The sequence below is a fragment of the Carcharhinus amblyrhynchos genome, chromosome 17 (genome assembly GCF_965287045.1).
Source record: "Carcharhinus amblyrhynchos chromosome 17, sCarAmb.v2.hapA, whole genome shotgun sequence".
NCBI lineage: Eukaryota > Metazoa > Chordata > Chondrichthyes > Carcharhiniformes > Carcharhinidae > Carcharhinus > Carcharhinus amblyrhynchos.
In genome coordinates, this window is record NC_137340.1 from 46,523,610 (window position 1) to 46,546,833 (window position 23,224).

Sequence of the window (23,224 nt, forward strand, 5' to 3'; positions counted from 1 at the left end):
TCCAAAACTTGGATGACAACGCAGCAATTCTTTCAACTGACAAAGAGCTACATATACAAGTCCTTACAGCTTTAAAAAATACAAAGTAGAAGGCGGCTTCTGTGATCATTCCAAGCTTGCATTTGAAGTTTGTTACGAACCAATGAGAGCCAGAGTACCAGTTTGAGACCATATTCCAGCCACAATGAATATAGCTAGCACTGACATTGCATCTTTTCAACGTAGTGGGGTGTCTAAAGGGACTCACTAGACTGACAGCAAATTATCCAACAGTATTAAACTGATGACTGCCAACTTTTCCCTCCACTTTAAAATTCAGGATTCGCAATTCCCCATCTCCACTCATATCTAATTGGACAAGTCTACACGATGCAGAAACTAAATTCAAATGACTGAATTTGAGCAAACAGATGCATGATTCGGAACATGTTACACAGACAGACTTATCTTGTTGCATTACTTTGAGTTACCTTTTCAAGAACAGGCATTGTAAGCCAATCTCAGCAGGAAAACAGATGTCCCGATGTAGACCAGTACAGTATGACTAACAATATTTGGAACTGAGAGGGGAAGCTGAAAGATGAACATCACATAGTGGACAGTTTCTACGTGCCTATAAAGGCAACATATTATTACAAGGAAGAACTGAATGGTGATTTGTTTTTCAATATTCCATTGACATAGCTGACTGCACACTTCCACCTATTTCGTTCATAAGAAAACTGAAAAGAAATACTTTGGCAATAAAGCCATTGCAGCTCAATTCTTACCTTATTTTTATTTATTAGTGGCACAAGTCAGCTTACATTAACATAGCAATGAAGTCACTGTGAAAATTCCCTAGTTGCGAGACATGGGCAACTGTTTCAGGGACACCGAGGGAGAATTTAGCATGACCAATTCCCCTAACCAGCACGTCTTTGGACTGTGGGAAGAAACTCGAGCACCTGGGGGAAACCCACGCAAAAATGGGGAGAACGTGCAGACTCCGCACAGACAGTGACCCAAGTACTAACCACTGTGCCACCCCATTTAAACTTATGCAGGCTCATTTTTTGCAACAGGGTCACAGTTGAAGAAAAATTTGGATCTGCTAATGTACTATAATGACTGTCAGTTTCCAGCTATTCTTGAAATTTTCAGTTGCTTTTTTAAACTCAAATTTTCATCTTGGTTCTCTTGTTCAAGAAACTAAACAAAAGTGTTAAGCACCATTGATATGAAACGAACAATTAAGTATTTAGGCTGATATACATCAACTTCTAGTTATTTTTGCCTGACACAACACTTGCTGCCTTTTGTACTGCCATTTGTTTTGCTTTTGTATGCGATTTCTGTTTTATAAGTCCTCTCCGTAGATTAACCCTTTCTGGTTTCCTTTCCACGATGTGACCTCCACTGAACCAGACACATTTAACACAAATCATTTTATGGCCCGTACACATCAGTTACAAACCCCATGGTTGAATTGTTAAATCATTCCCCAAGCCTGCTCAGATTTAATTTGCTCATTGTTGGCCAATGTCCAGAAGCTGGAAAGGTACATTAATCAATCAAAACATTAGAACCTTGGACTTACAGGAGATCTCTATGAGAAATAAAATTCTATCCTCAGTTTACCAATCTTTACTTGCCAATGAGAAAGCAGCTGCTGGCACACACAACCACAACGTTAAATGCATCATTTCCACCCTTACCAATAAATACAATGGCAAGAAACACGAGTCAAGTATATTATCTACTTTAACATACTTCTTCCACCAGAATCTGCAAAAGTAACACTTTGAAGGGCGTTATCAACAGGCAAGAAAGAAAATATAAATGGAGATAGGAGTTGTTATATGTATTCATTTACTTGAAGTATTATGTTGGATACTCCTTCCAGAAACATGTTGAAAACCAAGGATTTTATTCTACATTAGCTATGACATTTTTGCAGCATTTCTGTGCAATGCATCACCTTACATTCACTTCCTTTTGGATGAATGGAGAAATTCTGCACTATTTCTATATCAGTTTATTTTTTATTCATTTTACAGGATGTGGGCATCACCAGCTAAGCCAACATTTACCGCCCATCCCTAACTGCTGTTGATGAGTTGTGATGAGCTGCCTTTTTGAAAAACTGTCAATGTGGTGTATACACATCAACTGTGCTGTTAGGGAGGGACTTCCAGAACTTCAACCCAGCAACAGTGAAGGCACAGCAACATGCTTCCATGTCAGGATGGTGAGTGACTTAGAGGGGAACTTCCATGTGGTGGTGTTCCCAGGTTATAAGAACATAAGAAATAGGAGCAGGAGTAGGCCATCTAGCCCTTCGAGCCTGCCCCGCCATTCAATAAGATCATGGCTGATCTGTCGTGGCTCAGTTCCACTTTCCCGCCCTCTCCCCATAACCCTTAATCCCCTCTCTTATCAAAAACCCATCAACCCACATCTTAAAAATATTTAGCGAGGCAGCCTCCACCACTTCAATGGGCAGAGAATTCCAGAGATTCACCACCCTTTGAGTGAAGAAGTTCCTCCTCAACTCCGTTCTAAACCGCCCCACCTTTATCTTGAGGCTGTGCCCCCTAGTCCTACTGTCTTTTTTGAGCGGGAAGAGTCTCTCCACCTATCAATCCACTGCTCTTGTTCTTCGAGAATCATAGGATCCCTACAGTGCAGAAGGAGGCCAATTCAGCCTATTGCACCTGCATTGACAACAATCCCACCCAGGCCCTATCCCCATAACCCAACCTATTTGCCCTGCTAATCCTCCTGACGTTAAGGTGCAATTTAGCATGGCCAATAAACCTAGCCCGAACATCTCTGGACCGTGGAAGGAAACTGGAACAGCCGCAGGAAGGCCATACTGACACGGGGAGAATGTGCAAACTCCCCACAGACACCCAAGAGGGAACTGAATCCGGGTCCCCGGCGCTGTGAGGCAGCAATACTAACCACTGCCACCATGCCACAATACAATAACAGTCCTGGATTTGGAAGGTGTCTAGTTGCTACAACTTAAGTCTGTATCTACTGAGGCGCACAATCTCAAGATGAAATTCTGTACAAGTCTTCAAGAATTACACTTCCGACTGCTGTAATTGCCATAAGCTTGAATAACAGAACTCGCCACCAATTAGGAGCAGGTGGGACACGTAAACTAACATCACCGTCTTACGCAAATAGGTGCCTATACTTTGATAATTATCTAGAACATTAATAATATAAGAAACAGAATTGGATTAGGCCATTTGGCTCTTCAAACGTGCTCTGTCATTCAACAAGATTATGGTTGATCTACCTCAACTCCATCTTCCTGCACCCTCCCTACATCCCATAACTCCCTTAGTGTCCAGGGTTCGATTATGAGTATTCTCAATAACTGAGCATACACAGCTCTCCAGGATGCAGAACTCCAAAGATATATAACTCTTGCAAGTGAAGAGATTTCTCCTCACCTCAGTCCCAAAGGATTGACCCTTTTTAAGCAATACTGCATATAATAAAATCTTCTTCAAGAACAAGACTAAAATTCAATGTCATTTATTTTGTACTTCAATTTAACATTTGCCAATGAAGTGGGATTTTATTTTTGAAAGTTTACATGTTTTAGACCCAGATTTTTCAATCTGTCCAATTGACAGATATCTACTTTTTGAGATGCCGCCCACCATCTACTGCATCAGCTTTTCCTTTAAGTCTCAAATTCTTAGTGCCAATCTTAACTAAATTTCAAATGACTTTTACCCTTACGTGAGGCATGCAAAAGAATGAGTTCACATTCTTCCCAGGTTCATGCAAGCACTTTAATTTCATGTATAAGATGATGAATGGGATGGATAGGATAGAGGTGGAGAGACTCTTCCTGCTCAGAAAGGATAGCAGGACTAGGGGGCACAGCCTCAAGATAAAGGGGGGGCGGTTTAGAACAGAGTTGAGGAGGAACTTCTTCACTCAAAGGGTGGTGAATCTCTGGAATTCTCTGCCCGTTGAAGTGGTGGAGGCTACCTCGCTAAATATTTTTAAGACGCAGGTTGATGGGTTTTTGATAAGAGAGGGGATTAAGGGTTATGGGGAGAGGGCGGGGGAATGTGGAACTGAGCCACGACAGATCAGCCATGATCTTATTGAATGGCGGGGCAGGCTCGAAGGGCTAGTTGGCCTACTCCTGCTCCTGTTTCTTATGTTCTTATGATGATTGTGAAGAGAGACTTACACCCAACTTTACTTGGCCATTTCCAAATAATGGCCATTACCTACTTTTACAGACAGCATTCAAGTTAGATGGATATTCTTAAATAGTGGAAATCTGGAACTGAAGCTTAGCCAAAAGGCTGTGGATGCTGGGTAAATTGAAATTTAAGACACTAAATGTCAATGTATTCAAGTAACCATCCAATCCCTTCTGATATTCAAGTCAAGGTCTCCGTCTTCATTTAGTTTTCAAGTCCCTTCATAATCTTACTCTACTTTCAGTCAAATATATTCTCCAGCCATGACTCCCCTGTCAACCATAAATTATTACTGGTTCCCTCAATTTTACCAAATGCTAATCTTTTAGCAATGGCACCAGTGCCACCATGGGTGACACAATGGTTAGCACTGCTGCCTGTCAGTGCCAAGACCTGGATTGGGTCACTGTCTGTGTGGAGTTTGCATATCTTCCCAATGTTTATGTGGGTTTCCTCCAGGTGCTCTTCCTCCCACATCCAGAGATGTACGGATTAGGTGGATTGGCCATGCTAAGTTGCCCCTTAGTATCAGGGGAACTAGCTAGGGTAAATGCATGGAGTTATGGGGGTAGGGCTTGGGTGGGATTGTGGTCACTGTAGACTCGATGGCTGAATGGCCTCCTTCTGCACTGTATGATTCTATGAACTTCCACAAGTTTGAGTAAACATATTCTTGGAGGTTTCATCATATGATACCCTCAACCCAATCTCCTTTCCTTCCAGCAAGCTTCCAACGTCTGACACATCCATCCTTGCACTGCCCCACTTTTCCACACCACCCCAATTGGAAAGCAAAACGCATCCCCCCAATTGGGTGATTCTTAACTGTTGAACTGCCTCTTTTCTCCACATCTCCAATCTTTTTCTAACAAAGTATTCAAGGAACATTTTTAAAATACATTGTTTAAATTACTGATTATTTTCCCTGGCTGACTCATTGCAGTGTCTTAGAACATAGAACATAGAACATTACAGCACAGAACAGGCCCTTCGGCCCACGATGTTGCGCCGACCAGTTAAAAAACAATGACCCTCTAACCTAAACCAAACCCTTTCCATCCATAAACCTATCCACGGATCTCTTAAACGCCCCCAAACTAGGCGCATTTACAACTGCAGCAGGCAGGGCATTCCAATCCCTCACCACCCTCTGGGTAAAGAACCTACCCCTGTCATCCGTCCTATAACTACCACCTCTTAATTTAAAGCTATGCCCCCTCATGCTAGCTTTCTCCATCCGAGGAAAAAGGCTATCACTGTCCACCCTATCTAAACCTCTAATCGTCTTATATGTTTCAATAAGGTCCCCTCGTATTGGAGATTAGTCATGAATTAATTCATTCCTGGAGATTGCAGGGCAATCCTGGAAAGTTGACAATACAACATAGCATCCTAATTTATTAAAATGCTTCCCAAAACACTGCACTGCCACCTTTTCCACAAAACACTCAAAAAGACATGACACTTTAATTGTCTTTGGCTTTTCTCCTGGCCCCTTGTCCATTTTAACTGATAAACATTTTGGTCTGGCTGATCCACAGCTAAGAAAGCAGCAGTACTCAATTTGCCCTTGGTCACATACATGATATAATGATACTATCACATTACATGACAAAATAATAATGATAATCCACATGATACACAACTAAACTATCCAATTTTAAAGTCGATGAATGACTCACATTGTGCAATATTTTTAAGCTCGAAAACAAGTGGCACAGTGGCACTGTGGTTAGCAATGCTGCCTCACAACACCAGGGACCTGGGTTTGATTCCCAGCTTGGGTCACTGTCTGTGTGGAGTTTGCACATTCTCCCCATGTCTAAATGGATTTCCTCCGGACGCTCCGGTTTCCTCCCACAGTCTGAAAGACGTAGTTAGGTGCACTGACCCGACAGGCGCCGGAGTGAGGCAACTAGGGGAATTTCACAGTAACTTCATTGTAGTGTTATTGTAAACCTTACTTGTGAATAATAAATAAAAGCCAGAAGCTGATCCCAACAAGATTTTCTAGAGCAGCAGAATATCTCATGTAATTTTTATATGGACGTGGTTAAGTTCTTTTTTAAGTGGGTTGATGTCATGTAATTTTTTACAACTCAATTAGGACCACAAACACACCCAAATAAAAGCAACTCGCAAGTTCGATGCGATTGCTTCATGTACCTGTTAATGATGTTGAAGGTAGAGAACATGTTCTCTTCAAGTTGGCCTGCAAAAAAAACAAGAAAATGCAGTTAACGCGGAAATGAAATGAAACAACATCACGGCAAGAACAAAGTACCACACCAAGTCTTTCTAAATGAAGAAATTGAAGAAAAGCTCACTGCTCATGACTACAATGAGAACCAGATTTGAGTGAAGTAACAGAAATGCGCAAGAAGGTAACTAGAAATATTGAATACTGGTGCTGAAATCACATGGAACTAATCCCACGAGGAAAAAAACAAACAAGTTCCCCACAACGGTGCCATGCTCTGAGCCAAGCAGATATGGAAGGATGTGCGCCAATCCTTGCTGAGCTGATCTCTTCCAGGGTGTGGCTAAGGATTCAAAAATTGGTGGTTATACCCAAAACTCAGGAAGGGGGTAAGAAAGTAGCCAAATATTTAGAAGAGGAAAATTACTTTCAAAAGGTAAAGGCCGAATCCAGGTCAACATCATATTACAAACACAGATTTACAGTTTTCAATTCTGTGCTAAGGAGAAGAAAGTGAAAGTCTCCTTTGAGATTTTGTGGATCTTACGAAGCAAATGCAAACAATTTTTAGGTTGTTTGTAGGTTCCAATAAACTGAAGCTGACAATCCCATAACTGTATTTAGGATGATCTCACTCACAATCAAAAATGTGATGTAGATTCAATGGGTGGGAAACAAAATGCTTACTCAGATAGAAAAAAATACATGCACACTCACGCCTGTGAAGAACAGCCACAAGAGTCCTGGGTAGGTTACTTGCCTGATTTATACTGTCTCCAGTCAAAGGAATAACAGAAGAATGCTTTCCTTTTTCCAAGCGGAGTTTCCGCAGCTCTCGCGCTCTTTTATAGGCCTCAAGTGTGTTCTGAAAATGATTATTAAATAATCCATGCTGCTGCTGGAGCCTTCTAGGAGATAAGCGAGGTCTCATGTACCAAGGTGTACTTTCTGCACTGTTTCTGCTATTAGAATACTTCAAAACATCAAGTGAAGCTGTTGGCGGCATGATCTGTTGGTTCGGGAGAGAGCTTCGTCTTAAGGCAGTTCTTTGATACTCGCCTGTATCACATTTGGAACTCAAATCTTGCGTTGCAGGGATTACTTCAGAGTTAGAAGATAGTTTAACACTTTTTCCTTGATCTTGTACTATGGTACCCTCAGAGGGATACTGACTTGAAGGTAAAAACAATCTTCGCACTATCACTCGTGGAGAGCCAGGATGCTGAGTAACCTGGCACTTAACTACACCGCCCATGCTTTCTTTATTCTCTGACTTTAAGACACCCTTCATAAAAGCCTCTAGTACAGGGCTTCTCTGAGGCGATAAGGGCAAACGCACGGATCTTTGGGATTTAAATGAAGGCTTCTTGGGGCTGTGGAATGGTTCAGCATTCTGCAATACAGCGGTGTCACCTGTGCCGCCTTTTCGAGGCGAGCCCAAAATTAATCTATCCTTTCCTACAAGGAACAAAAAGGGAATAAGAGTTAGAAGTAAAGTCACCAACGAGGTAGAAAAGTTTAATTTTGTTAATTATACTATCAGTCAAATAATCCAAGTATGTCAACCCAAGGTGTTATGCTGTATTCTGGGGTACTAGCTCAACACGTGTCTTGGTCTTAGCAGAAAAAGGAGAAAAATACATACGGCCCTTAAGCCAGTGGTGCAAGATGTCCTGGTTAACAATTACAGGTGTGGAACCATCACTTCACTAGCAATTCATTAGCATGGGTGCAACGGTAGCAGAGTGGTTAGCACTGCTGCTGCACAGCGCCAGGGACTGGGTTCAATTCCTGGCTTGAGTCACTGTCTGTGTGGAGTTTGCATGTTCTCCCCATGTCTGTGTGGGCTTCCTCCAGGTGCTCCAGTTTCCTCCCACATTCTGAAAAATGTGGTTAGGTGCATTGACCCGAACAGGCGCCAGACTGTGGCAACAAGAGGAATTTCACAGTAACTTCACTGCAGTGTTAATGTTAGCCTTACTTGTGACTAATAAATAAAACTTTTTTAAAATTAACAGCTCCATTCTCCAAATTCAAAGACTGTGCAAAGAAAAACATTCTGCCTTGTACAATTAGTGCAGTTTAATTTGATGTTTAAAATATGTAACCATCTTTGACTTTCTAAATTTAGAATTAAGTCCTATAATTAGCTTTTGTATCTCTACAGTTCTTTAAACTTTTAAACATTGATTTTTTTATTTATGTAGATTGTGTGTAACTTCAATAACTTTTCAAGTTTTGTAAAGCGTTTTTGTGCCATCATGTTTTTGTTATATCTATCAGTGCTTAGGATAAATCAAAAAATATACAGAGTTCTCTCAACAAAAACATTTTAATAAGCACCTGTTTTAATGAAGTTCTATTGGACATACTGATACTAAAATCACAATTAGACATTTGGACCAAACAATCCGTGTTCCCAGACCTCATATATTGCCTCATCACAAATAAAGCAGGCATCAAAACCATCATCACTTATATTTTATAACTCATAACTTTTACATACTATCCGCTCTAATTTTTTATTAACTTTAAGGATTACGAGCAACTTTACCACTATATCCTTTGTTTTGAAGTAACCCATTCTAAGTAATCACAGAGAGAAATAACATCCATCCATGTACAAAATAGTCACTTACAAGGATCTGATTGAATGAGGTTCTTGCACAAATTAAGCAAGTCTGAAAAAATGGATGTCATGGGGTCTTACAGCATTCTTCCCATGATAAATAAATGGGGAAGGAAGATATCATAAAACATCCATTTTCCTTAGCAAAAGGTCATTAAAGTATCAGAAACAAACTTTAATGAGAGAGATGATCTCCCAAGTAATGGGCATCTTAGATGGCCAGTCAGAGGCAATGGGAAATGAAATCAATACATGATCATCACCATCAAGAAACCAATCATAGGTTGACCATGTATTCCATAAGTCAATTAGGAAATGACCTTACCTCAATTAGGCTAATCAGATTGCAATGTTGTTGAATAGTCTGGGCTGTCGCTTGGAATGAGTTAATAAGTAGCACTGACCAAGTCACGCAGCAATAAAGTTTGTAAAGCCTTGTTGACTGAGAAAAGAAACCGAGTGTCAACTCGCACCCAAGGCTGGACCAGACAGCATCGTCACATCCCACCCTGTTTTTGATCAGCATTAATCTACAATCTCTGACCTCGTGTTTGTTGACAGGCAAATCCAAGAAAATGTCAACACCACCACCAGGACGCACTGCATTCATTGACTGACCAAAGAATTTAACTCAGTAAACCGAAACCCTCAGATTTGAATGTTCAAAATAAAACTGCCTCACACGCCTGCAGCTGCTTCGTAATGTAACAGAACTGTTGAGTGGGAGATCTGAAACATACCTCTTCAAAATCCAGGCTACGAGACAGGAAGGCTGTGATAGATAGCCCCCACACTGACAGTGGCTATTCACCTCATTAAAGAGCAAGATACTCGCAGGTGTCAGCATTAAATACACCTAGATGGAAAACTCTTAACATCAGTCATCTCCATCCAAACACTAAACGGACCACAATACACATACATGATTTATAGTCTATAGATAATTGCAATGTCAAGGCCCAGTCTGCATCAGATTCGCAAGCCACTTTTGATACCTGCAATTCTACATACAAGAAACTTGACTTGCTCTTGAATGTTGCCAAAACTCATCAGCAACCCACACTCGGCTACCCAAAGATTTTACCTCCCACGTTCTAAAGAAGAAACTTGCAAATATGTTGAGCTCTTTTCATTTCTTGGCAGCTACCAATTTCAAAGGACTACAACTAACAAGAAGATCCAACGCCACATCAGCTTTGTCAGATCAGTCTTCAACAAACTACACCAAGTATTTGATAACCGGTGGCACAGCGACACAGTGGTGCTACCTCAGCGCCAGGGACCCAGGTTCGATTCCAGCCTTGGGTGACTGCCTGTGTGGAGACAGCACGTTCTCCGTGTACATTTCCTTCCAAGTGCCCCAGTTTCCTCCCATTGTCCAAAGATGTGGACTGGTTAGCTGGATTGGTCATACTAAATTGCTCATTACTGTTCTAAGATGTGTAGGTTAGGAGGATTAGTGGGATAAATGCGCGTGGTTATGGGGATTGAGTTGAGGTAAGCCTAGGTAGGATGCTGAGTTGGTTCAGGCTCAATAGGCCAAATGGCCTCCTTCAGCAATATAGGGATTCTATTATAACAAAGGCCTCCACAACTCAACAAAAGTCCTGGTGCACAGAACAGTAGTCATCACTGCAACTTGGACTGCAATGAAACCTGGACCATGGATCAGCGAAACACAAGAAGCTAGAGAAATTCCATCAGTAATACCTTGGCTGCATCTTCCAATTCAATGGGCAGACCATTGAACAACACTAGTGTCCTATTTGAAGCCAGCTCCACAAACATTCAGGCAAAACTTCTGAAAAATCAATTTCATTGGATGTATACTGTGCCTGGATGGCTAAAAAGCGTTTCCCTGCCTGGTCCCTTTTCTCAACTCTCAAATAGCCGATGTTCACGGGGGAAGGCAAAGAAAATGCTTCAAACACACTGAAGGTCTCCATGAAGCTCAACAGCCTTGATATTAATAATGACTATAGCACTTGGGGCAAATGGGATTAAAGATTATAGGGAGAATGCAGGATTAGGCTGTTGATTTGAATGATAGGCTTATGTTTCTACTACCAATTAACCAAAATGGTAATAATGTGCCCATCAATCTGCATCAGGCTTTGAGTCACAACTTCTTTGAGGCAGGACAAAGAGGAATGAAAGGAAGCAGATCGTGCACACTGGATCCCGTAACCTCGTGAAATATCCTCCCTAGTGTGCCAAGAACTGCTGGTAGAGAAACAGCCTGTTCAGTCAAACGAAGATCAATGGGAGAATCTCGCAACCTTGAGAAGGCAGCATCTTCTAATCGAGGGACAGCTGAAGATGACGACAGGTCAATATGACTAGACACAAGTTGAGGTATAAACAGCAGAGTTTTAAATGAGTGTAGCTGTGGAGAGTGTAATGTGAAGGGCCACAGTAGCTTATATAGCAACAACATCACAAAGGAAAAGAACAGGCTCTTAAATAAGATTATTGGCTTGTAGACAATTATATTTTTCATCAAACCATGATGCATCTAGAAAGGAAGTGGCAGCTAACACTTGTGCTCATGATAGTTTGAGGGTGTCCACATATCCAAAGTGACAGGGGTTCATTATAGCACGGTCACCTGGAATGATGTCTCATTGTAGTAACCCTTCATGAGGGCTCCAAGAAGAGGAATAGTGGCTCCTAGTTTGCAGAAGGTGTATTATGAACACAAGCAAAAGGAAACCAGATCTGTTTTCATTGAAAAGTTAAGGTCATGAAGCAAATCTAAATGTGATGCTACTGGGCTCGCAGGCTGTTGATGGGTCATGGATATTTACGCAATCCCTGATGACAGAGTCAGAGAAAAAGAGAGAAAGTCGAGAGGGAGAAAAAAAAGAGAGAAAGTCGAGAGGGAGAAAAAAAGAGAGAAAGTCGAGGGAGAAAAAAAGAGAGAAAGTCGAGGGAGAAAAAAAAAGAGAGAAAGTCGAGGGAGAAAAAAGAGAGAAAGTCGAGGGAGAAAAAAGAGAGAAAGTCGAGGGAGAAAAAAAGAGAGAAAGTCGAGGAAGAAAAAAAGAGAGAAAGTCGAGGGAGAAAAAAAGAAAGTCGAGGGAGAAAAAAAGAGAGGAAGTCGAGAGAGAAAAAAAGAGAGGAAGTCGAGAGAGAAAAAAAGAGAGAGGAAGTCGAGAGAGAAAAAAAGAGAGAAAGTCATAAGAACATAACATAAGAACATAAGAAATAGGAGCAGGAGTAGGCCACCTAGCCCTTCGAGCCTGCCCCGCCATTCAATAAGATCATGGCTGATCTGTCGTGGCTCAGTTCCACTTTCCGGCCCTCTCCCCATAACCCTTAATCCCCTCTCTTATCAAGAACCCATCAACCCGCGTCTTAAAAATATTTAGCGAGGCAGCCTCCACCACTTCAACGGGCAGAGAATTCCAGAGATTCACCACCCTTTGAGTGAAGAAGTTCCTCCTCAACTCCGTTCTAAACCGCCTCCCCTTTATCTTGAGGCTGTGCCCCCTAGTCCTACTGTCTTTTTTGAGCGGGAAGAGTCTCTCCACCTCTATCCTATCCATCCCATTCATCATCTTATACGTCTCAATGAGATCTCCCCTCATTCTTCTAAACTCTAACGAGTACAAGCCTAGTTTATTCAGCCTCTCCTCATAGCTCAACCCCCTCAACTCCAGTATCAGCCTAGTAAACCTCCTCTGCACTCCCTCCAAGGCCAAAATATCCTTGCGCAGGTGCGGCACCCAAAACTGCACACAGCACTCCAGCTGCGGCCTCACAATGCCCTATACAGCTGCAGCAAGACCTCCCTACTTTTATATTCAATCCCCCTCGCTATGAAGGCCAGAATCTCATTCGCCTTCCTGACCACCTGCTGCACCTGCAAGCTGGGTTTTTGCGACTCATGCACAAGGACCCCTAGGTCCCTCTGCACCGTCGCCTGCTGCAGTTTTACGCCACGTAAGTAATAGTCCTTCCTACCATTATTCCTACCAAAGTGGACCACCTCACACTTGCCAACATTAAATTCCATTTGCCATTTCCTGGCCCATTCACCCAGCCTATCTAGATCCTTCTGCAGACTCTCCACACCCTCCGCACAATTTGCCTTTCCCCCAATCTTGGTGTCATCAGCAAATTTCGACACCCTACACTCGGTTCCCTCCTCCAGATCATCTATATAAATGGTAAATAGCTGAGGCCCCAGCACCGACCCCTGGAGCACCCCACTAGTCACCAACCGCCAATCCGAATAGCACCCATTGACCCCCACTCTCTGCCTCCTATTTGACAACCAATCCTCTATCAACGCTAACACCCTACCCCCAACTCCATGCCCCCTGACCTTCTGCAATAACCTCTTGTGAGGTACCTTGTCAAACGCCTTCTGAAAATCCAGAAAGACCACATCCACCGGCTCAAAAGAGAGAAAGTCGAGAGAAAAATAGAGAGAAAGTCGAGAGAGAAAAAGAGAAAGTCGAGAGAGAAAAAAAAGAGTCGAGAGAGGAAAAAAAGGTACAAGAAGAGGAATGGGAGAGATGAGAGGGAAATGGAGGTGCAAGAATGTTTCTCCTAAGCACCCAATTCTCAACTATCTTTTATTATTGAAGGACCAGAATGCTGGTTTAGCAGCCGCTGACTGAAAAGGGCTTAATGCTGCTGACAGTAAGTAATGAGGCCTATGAATGGACCAGAAGTTCAGGTACAAAAACCCAGGAAGAACAGTAAAGGGTCAGGGAACATTAAGAGTTTTTTATCCCTGGAAAATATCAATTCACAGCACAAAAACTAGGGCGTAAGCTAATCTGCTACATAATATACAGAGCAAATAGTATAGTGCAGTGATGCTCTAGTTAAGTGAAGAAGATCAATCGACTATTTTTCTCCACCCTTCACAAATTTGTAATTTTACCTAGGAACATGTAGAGGTGTGGCTTGACCAGGTAAGAGAAAGAGAAAACATTCCTCTTTAAAACTTGAATTCTATAGAATCCAAGGATCTTATTGCCAAAGTTGCTGTAAGGGATCAGTGCTGGGTCCACTGTTTTTTGTCATTTATATTAATGATTCGGATGAGAATTTCGGAGGCATGGTGAGTAAGTTTGCAAAGGACATCAAGATTGGTGGCATAATGGACAGTGAAGGTGATTAACCAGGATTGCAACAGGATCTTGATCAATTGGGCCAGTGGGCTGATGAATGGCAGATGTGAGTTTAATTTAGATAAAATGTGAGGTGATGCATTTTGGTAGATTGAACCAAGGCTGGTAGAGAAACAGCCTGTTCAGTCAAACGAAGATCAATGGGAGAATCTCGCAACCTTGAGAAGGCAGCATCGTCTAATCAAGGGACAGCTAATGGCATTGGGGAGAGTTACAGATCAAAGAGCTCAAGGGTACACATTCATAGCTGCGTGGAAGAGAAGACACAGCTGATCAGGATGGTAAAGGCGGCATTTGACATACTTGGTTTCATTGGGTAGAACACTGAATATAGGAATTGGGAAGTCTTGAAGTTGCCAGAGGCAGTAGAGGTGGGTACAATTTTGTCTTTTAAAAAACATTTAGACAGTTACGTGGGTAAGATGGCTGTAGAGGGATATGGGCCAAACACACGTAATTGGGACTAGCTTAGTGGTAAAAGAAACTGGGCGGCATGGGCAAATTGGGACAAAGGGCCTGTTTCCATACTTAAACCTCTATGACTTCAAAAGTAAAATCAAATTTAGGGACATCCTAAGGAACAAAACTGCATTCTTTCCTACAAATTTAAAAACAGTATTTCCAACATTTTCTTCTACGTGGTATCCCCACTTAAAAAGTCATATGCTAATCGGCTTAATGATTTTTCAGCAGTTTTGCTATTTAAACTATTAATTTTCAAAAATCTCAAACTTGTTATTATTCAACAACACATCTAAATCAAGTAAACGTCAACTAACTGTAAAAATTAACTGGCATACACTGACCTGTATTGAGATCTGGCTTGAAAAACTGAGTAATGACTTGGTTGCTGAAAAACAAAGATAATGTCCATTAGTGACATCATAAAGCTCAATATTTGAGATCACAATTAGTCAATTGGCACTGTTACTATCATTAGTCAAATGTAATGGGGCTTAGAAAATCATCCCACATCCAACTAAATGGTGAAAAATACACAGCAGCACATGACATCTCTAACCATATTACATCAGGAAGAATTCGGTTAAAAAGTTAGCATGGTCAGCGTCAAGGCAATATACAAACCGAATGACAATAAGCATGCCGCGCTCTTTGTTGAGTAACAAGCACAAAAAAAACTAAATTCGTGATAGGACATTAATGTTAAATTTCTCCACTGATTTTTAATGACACAGGAGGCCATTCAGCCCATCAAGTCAATGCCAGCTCTCTGCAGTCAGTCCCACTCATTTGACACCCCACCTCGCCACCCCCGGGCCCACAGGTTTATTTACTTCAAATGCCCATCCAATTCTCTTTTGAAATCATTGATTGTGAGAGGGGGCAGAGGAAATGGAAATCTTAAGTTCCAGATCATTACCACTTGCTGTGTAAGAAGTTCCTCTCTTACCCAAGACCTACAATTTTTCTGGTCTACCTTTCACTCTTGTACATTTCAATTAAATCTTCCCTCCAACAAGAGCAACCCCAGCCTTGCCAACCAAATCTTGTAACTAAAAGCTCCCATCCCTGGAATCATTCTAGCAAATCTCTTCTGCACCCTCTCATGGATGCTTTAATACTCCTAAAGTTTGGTGACCAGAACTGACCGCAATACTTTAGCTAGGATCTAACCAAAGCTTGATATAGGTTGGAATAATTTCCCTGCTGTTGTACTCAATCCCTCAAGATGCCGTAAGATTTGCTCACCAATCTCTCAAGATGCATTACTACTTTCAGACATCTATGCATATGCATCCTCGGTCCTCCTGTTCAAATGCCATATGCTTTGCTGCTTTCAGAGATCAATATATATATGCACCTTCGGGTCCCCCATTCCTGCTCACTCCTCACAACTGTGCCAATGTATATTCCCCAGTTCATCTGCCATAATACACCACCTCTCACTCTTCCAAATTAAGCTCCAAAACGCCACTTGTCTGCCTAACCTATGCCATGTTGCAGGTGATTATATCATTGTTTGCTATTCCAAGTTCTGTATTCTAAGATCCAAGTCATTTATACATAGCAAAAACAGTGGCCTGAGCAGACTCATGGGGAACACCACGATCTTAACACCATCTAACTTCAAAAAACACCCATCTATTGTTTTGACACTTTTCAATCCAATTATACGCTGACCCTTGTATTCCATGAACCTGTTTTGCTGACCAGCTTTTGCATGCCATTATGCCAAATGTTATTTTAAAATGCATTAAAAAAATCCACTGCTGCATTGTTTCTTCAAAACAATTCAAATTGATTTGTCAAGCACAATCTGCCTTTTAAAATGCATGGAGTACATCAAAAATCACTCCCACTCCAAATACCTGTTGATCCCTGCCGCCACCCCCGCCTGATTATTTTGAAAACTTTCTGTTACTCAGGTTAAATTATAACTAGCCTATTGTTGTCATGACCGTTCTTATTTGAATAAGGAAATTTGTCACTTTCCAATCCTCTGGCATATCGATGAACAACGGGAAGATTATGGCAAACCTTCTTTCAACTTCACCATTCACTTCCTTCAGCAGCCTGGGATGCAAATCATACAGATAAGGTGACTTCTACTTTTTCTCAGAGGAGGGAGGAGGAGGAGGAGGCAACCATATGATTTGGGCAAATGATACACAGCAACTGCTGTTGCTCGCAGGGGTTCCATTTTACAATTTCTCTCAAACTGCACAATCATGAGTGGCAAACTTGTGCATGAAGTGTTGGCACAGGTGCAGTGCACGCCTAAGTGGGAATGACATGGGAAAAGTCAACTGATAGGTGAAGTTTGGGGATGCAAACCACAATTACATCTGGCTACACAACAAGTCTTTCTTAATATATCTCAAACAAATTCAAAGTCTGTGTGTGTGTGTGTGTGTGTGTGTGGGGGTCTGTGTCTGTGTGTGTGTTGGTGTTGTTGAGGGAAACTCAGCAAAAACTAACTTTCCTCCCCTGTCTTATCCATCTAATTATGACGTCAGGACAGTATATGACCTTTGATTCTGCAGTCAGCTTGGTAACTTGCGATATCACAAAGGATTCACATTTGAAAAGTGTTACCTGATAAGTTAGCATTAAAACCCACACCATACAGAAAATAGTTACCAAGAATTCAAAATATAATCCTAGTTGTTGGTAAAAATATAACCTGCCTTTCACATATACAAGAGTCAAATCAAGAACTACCAATCTTAAGATTTATTACCTAAATTAGGTCACTTTGAGCCATTTCATGCAACCCAATGCAAGTCCTATCAAAGGCAAAACGTGATCTTAGATATCTTCATTCATCACTTTAGATCTTAGAAGACATGAAACTTGCTGTGTTGCTCTTGCAGAGTCATCTGAGACACCTCCTTCTGTGCTCTGCCTTTTCTATGATTGATGCCGACGTTGGACTGGGGTGAATATAGTTGGAAGTCTCATAACACCAGGTTAAAGTCCAACAAGTTTATTTGGTATCATGAGCTTTCAGAGCGCTGTTCCTTCATCCATCTGATGAAGGAGCAGCACTCTGAAAGCTGCGATTCCAAATAAACCTGTTGGACTTTAACCTGGTCTTGTGAGACTTCTTACTATTCTACGATTCTCTGACTATTGGCGACGACCGAAGTGGGTAAGACAACCAGACGGGCCCTTCCTTAAGCACCACTCAACTAAAGACATCTTACCAAACTAGAATTAGCAGCTTACATTTGTCTGTCCAAAGACAGCACTTCAATAGGCATCAAGAGTATTTAGTTTATTAGGTCTTCAATCAGAATTCAAACATCTTTGCAAATATTCTAATTTCAAGGCAGTTCAGGATTCTTCCCACAGGGTGACAGCAGTCCGAACAAAAAGCAAAATACTGAAAATGCTCAAAATCAAGAAACAAGGAGGAAATTAGAAATGTATAACAATAGCGGTGAAGCTTCAGTCAACCAAATTTTCACATTAGTGGCTTTATATTAAACATCTTCAGACTTATTGGTTTGTTGTTTTGGTAAAATTAAAATCATCTGCTGCAGTGTTACAACACCATTCTGATCAAAAGGATTAGTTCCTCCTGGGAAACCTCCTCTTGCCAGAATGACAGGAGCGACAAGATATCTAATTTTTCTGGAAGCTCAAAATGGAGTAGCCTTTTATTTCTAAATGGAATATTTAATTCCATTTGAGACAACAATTTTGCCCTTGAGACAACAATTTTTAAGATATTCTCTTGCAAAACCTTTTGCCTCAAACAAGAAAACAGCTCCTAAGTGTGTAGTTAGTTATAAAAAAAAATGAAGGATACACAATACTTTTGAGAAATGAAAGCAACTCCGGACCAACGGAACATTGTACATATCAATTACAGTACTGCTAGACAGTGGACAAAAACGGTTTTCAGTGACCAAGGAATAGTAGATTATAATATGGAATTGAACCTCTCAGATGAGCCAATTTGCATTCATCATGAGGATCTCATATACCCTTATCGCTTTTATCTACCAATCCAATCTTGGACATTGACAGCGAGTCTGTCTGAACGACTAGTCCTGGAAGTTTCTGATTCTTTCTAGGTCCAAATCTTAGATTTCATTTTGTAGGACATCTTATTCATGCCCCAGTACAGCAATCTACTTCTACACACTTAAACATCATGAAAAATGATCAGATCATTGTTCTAGGAATGTTGGTTGGAGGGCAAGTGTTAGCCAAAACAGTTCTTCAAACAATACCATGAGGTTTTTTTTTAAATGTGAATTCGACAGCAAAGGTGTTGGCTTAACATATCATCTGCATTATGGCACTCCTGACATTATGTCATTACCTCGGTACTGCAGTGGAGTGTCAACTTTAATTTGAGTTTGTCTAAATAGTGAGACTTGAACCTTCAACTTTCTGACTTAGGCAAGAGTGCACCAACTAAGCCACACGCTCTCAACCTCATGAACTACCGGCTTTTAGAATTACATTTTGAGTTTTAACATTTATTAATTTCACAAGTAAGCTTACACTAACACTGCAAAGGAACTTACTATGAAAATCCCCTAGTGGCCACACTCTAGTGCCTGTTTGGGTACACTGAGGGAGAATTGAGCATGGCCCATGCACCTAACCAGCACATTTTTCAGACTGTGGGAGGAAACTGGGGCAACTGGAAGAAACCCATGCAGACACAGGGAGAATATGCAAACTCTGCACAAACACTGACCCAGACTGAGAATTGAACTCGGGTGACTGGCACTGAGAGGCAGCAGTGCTAATCTCTGTGCCACCATGCCACCCTTCCCCCCACTTTTAATGTCAAAATTATAAAACACCCACAGAGGGTGCACCACCTCGTGCTCGAACACGAAAAGAGATTTAACAGTCAAATTCTAGATATGAAGCAATTCCAAAAAGATAATAATGATTTTCATTTCTTTCCACTGCCTTAGCAGTTTTGCCCAGCCAGGGCTCAATTTTCAAAGATTGATTTTATGGTTTAAAGGCAAAATGAATTTCAGTAATTTAAAACACTTATACCCATTTCTACATCCTTGAATTGCATCAGAGTGAGAAGAGCTGGACAGTTTTGGGAAGAAAATTTGGGGCATTTGAATCGTCTTCTGATTTGGAAACTAAAGTTGAAGTACAGTTTACTCCTGTTGATTTACTAATTAGTAATTCAAATTAAGCAGCAGCATAAAAAACTTGAACAGTTTTTTGCTTGGAAAAGAAATTGAACCAAATTCCAAATAAATGACTGAATTAAAATGAAATGCTTGACATCATCCAATGTTAAATTTGAATGGCACTAACAACTTTCAATATAATATTTGCATAAGCAGCTAGGTCTAATGAAAGCGCTATGTGCCATCATTTTACAGGGAAACTTGGCAATTGTAACAGGAACTATAGGCATTCTTTCAACAGATGAAGAACTCCATTTCAAATCAATGTTGATGACATATAGCAGTTAATTGTGTTCTTGTTGTTTGGAAGCAAGATAAATTCGGTACAAAGGTAGACCTAGTCTCTGGAAATCTATCTGCATTTTATGTCTCAAAAAGCTCTTGATGCACATATCATCTAAGCAAATACTTTAGTCCATATCCACAGTCAGGGTGGACACTTCATTCTGTTTCAGATCGCTTGCCTTTGCAGAAGTACAGTAAAATGCCTTACCTCCACTGGGTGAGGAATACTTTTATCAGTCCACACTTATCTAAATGGCAATATTGTCTTCATTAGCAAATATCAATTCTTGCTTTCCTGTTCTATCGATGAGCTCCTAAGTTGAAGTTTATTTTTGGATTTGATCAGCGCACTTATCCATGGTCATGGGATATTGGGCCACTTCTCTTACCAGATATGCATAGCATAGCAACAATGGAACAGGCAAAAGGAAATTGATCCCATTATTACAAATACTTGTCAGTTTGGCAGTTGGTAACACCAACGTTGACCAGACTGAGAGCAGTTACATTGGCCACTGCCATCTTGCAAGTCTGAACTTTAGCTTAATCCTCTGTCCCTTACTCCATCTTTTCCAGCTTCCCCTCAAATACATTTATACAATTTATTTCAATCAGTCCCCGTAGTAATGAGTTCTGCACCTTCACCCAAAGAGAGAAAATTTCTTCCGAGTTCCCTGCTGGGTTTTTTTGGGTGGTTTAGTAAATCTCCACAATTCTCCATGTCCTGTCTTTATCCAAAACGTTAATGGGACCATTCTAGATCAGATTAAAGTGTGTTCATCTCTTTTCCACATTCAATGACTGCTTGAGTTTTCACAGCTCCCCACTCTGTGGAACACAAATTATAGTTTGCCTCCCGATAGTATTCATCCACTCGTTTGGAGCAACAAGACGAATCTACTCCCTAGGATGTTTTTTCCAGTTTTATAGAGCCCATCACTAAAAGTGGCCCAGACAGTTCATCATCCAAGTCAGAGGAGATAAACATGGTATTTCATAAAACTGCAAACAGGTGCTTCCTCTGATATATGACTGATAGTTAAAAAGTTACTGCAGATATTAAGAGTAGATCAAAAGAACAAAATGCTGCAGGTGCCAGGAATCAAAGTAAAAACTGGAAAGCTAGAAATGTTCAGGTCAGGCAGCATTGAGAGAGAATCAGTCACCTTTTCAGGTCTTTCCTTCATTCTCAGGCTGGAAAGTATCTTAAAAAATGACACTGAGAAAGTATTCTACCCTGTCAGGTATTACTTCTCCCCTTTTCACCGATCCTCCACCAGTTATTAATGGGAAATAAAGTACAATTATCAATCCTTTTGTCTAAGGAATGTCACTTCTCATTCTCTAATCAGAGCTCATTCTCCAGCCGAGTATCTCGCACAACATTGTATTTCCACTTTCTTTCATTTTGCTCATGTTCCTTCCTTTGCTGAGTTTTCTTTCAATTGCTACGCACCTGTAATATCATCCAGGCCAGAGAAAGAATTTAAACTCAAAATACTGGCCTGCTTTGCCCACTGATGCTGGCTGGCCTGAGTTAATACAGCTTCTGAGGTTTCATGTTTTGAGGATAGATTAGTGAGTAAGAAGGATCTTTGTAAACATGGGGAAGGAAAGCAGCATACGAATGTCCCATTAGCAATGAAATACAATCGAGTGCACTATCCTAATGCGGTCATTCAACGCAAAGCTTGCAAGCAAACTTTTGTGCAACTACTTAAAAAAAAACAAGGAAAACTCACAAAAAGAAAATCACAGAAATTGGTCAAATTTTAAGTTCTAAGAACTATTCTAAGAACTAATTCTAAGAAGAATGTGGAAGCATTGGAAAGAACGCAGAGGAGATTTACCAGGATGCTGCCTGCTTTGGGAGGGGAGGTCTTATGAGCAAAGGTTGAGGGAGCTGAGGCTTTTCTCTTCAGAGTGCAGGAGGATGAGAGGTGACTTACTAGAGGTTTATAAGATGATGAGAGGGATTGATAGAGTGGGTGTGCAGTGACTATTTCCTCGGGAGGATGTAGCTGTTACTAGGGGGCATAACTATAAGGTTCATGGTGGGACATATAGGAGGGATGTCCAAGGTAGATTTTTCACTCAGAGTAGTTGGGTGTGGAATAGACTGCCTGCTGTGATAGTGGAGTGGAACACTTTAGAAACTTTCAAGCAGTTATTGGATAGGCACATGGAGCACACCAGAATTATAGGGAGCTGATAGTTTGATCTTGGGATTGGACATAGCTTGGCACAACATTGAGGGCCAAAGGGCCTGTACTGTGCTGTAATGTTCTATGTTTCTAAGTTTCTTTGCACCCTTACAGTGCATTTGAAACGCATCAGCTCTCTAGCAAACAAAGTACCAAGATTGTATTTGGAGATAGTGGGTACAAAGTTAAATTTTTTTTTAAAAAGTTTTTGGTGTCACACGTAGGCTGACATTAACACAGCAATGAAATTGATGTGAAAATCCCCTAGTCACCACATTCCAGCACCTGTTCGGGTACACGGAGCGAGAATTTAGCACGGCCAATGCATCTAACCAGCACGTTTTACATGTTGTGGGAGGAAATGGGAACACCCGGAAGAAACCCATGCAAACACAGGGAGAATGTACAAACTCCACACCAACAGTGACCCAAGCCTAAACTGCACCCAGGTCCCTGACGCCGTGAGGCAGCAGTACTAACCACAGTGCCACCCTATAAGGCAATACAAATTATTGCATATACATTTAACATCACTATTTGCAACCAGAACTTCAATATTTCATCTTATGCAATTTGTGCTTGCAAGCCACAGTCTAAGTTAGCACTATATGAACTGTAGCGCTATGTGTTTCACACAAATATAAATAGATTGTCTTGACGCAAGACAAGAATTTCTAAAAAGTCACTCACAGATAAATGATAAAATGTGTAGTCGGATAAAGAAACGGACAGGAAACAAAATATCCCTGTAATACTCGAATTATTCTCCTCACAATCACTTCCTGCCACACAGCATGTTCTTCTGGGTATATTTGTTCCCCTCACAGTCGTAATTAAAGATCAATAGCAAAACAGCAGTGATACAAAGCCAAACAGTTCCAAAAATAATAAAATATG

At 41.1% G+C, this 23,224-nt stretch overlaps 1 protein-coding gene across 1 annotated transcript in view; it reads right to left on the reverse strand.

The window, feature by feature from the left end:
* The window catches only part of slf2 (SMC5/6 complex localization factor 2), a 92,250-nt gene that overhangs the window by 32,912 nt on the left and 36,114 nt on the right, over positions 1–23,224 (reverse strand). The window contains exons 2-4 of the mRNA XM_080205895.1: positions 15,003–15,046; positions 7,184–7,881; positions 6,390–6,435 (exon numbers count right to left, since the gene is read on the reverse strand). Of these exons, the coding sequence (XP_080062021.1) occupies positions 6,390–6,435; positions 7,184–7,881; positions 15,003–15,046 (788 nt within the window). The remainder of the gene's footprint in view (positions 1–6,389; positions 6,436–7,183; positions 7,882–15,002; positions 15,047–23,224) is intronic.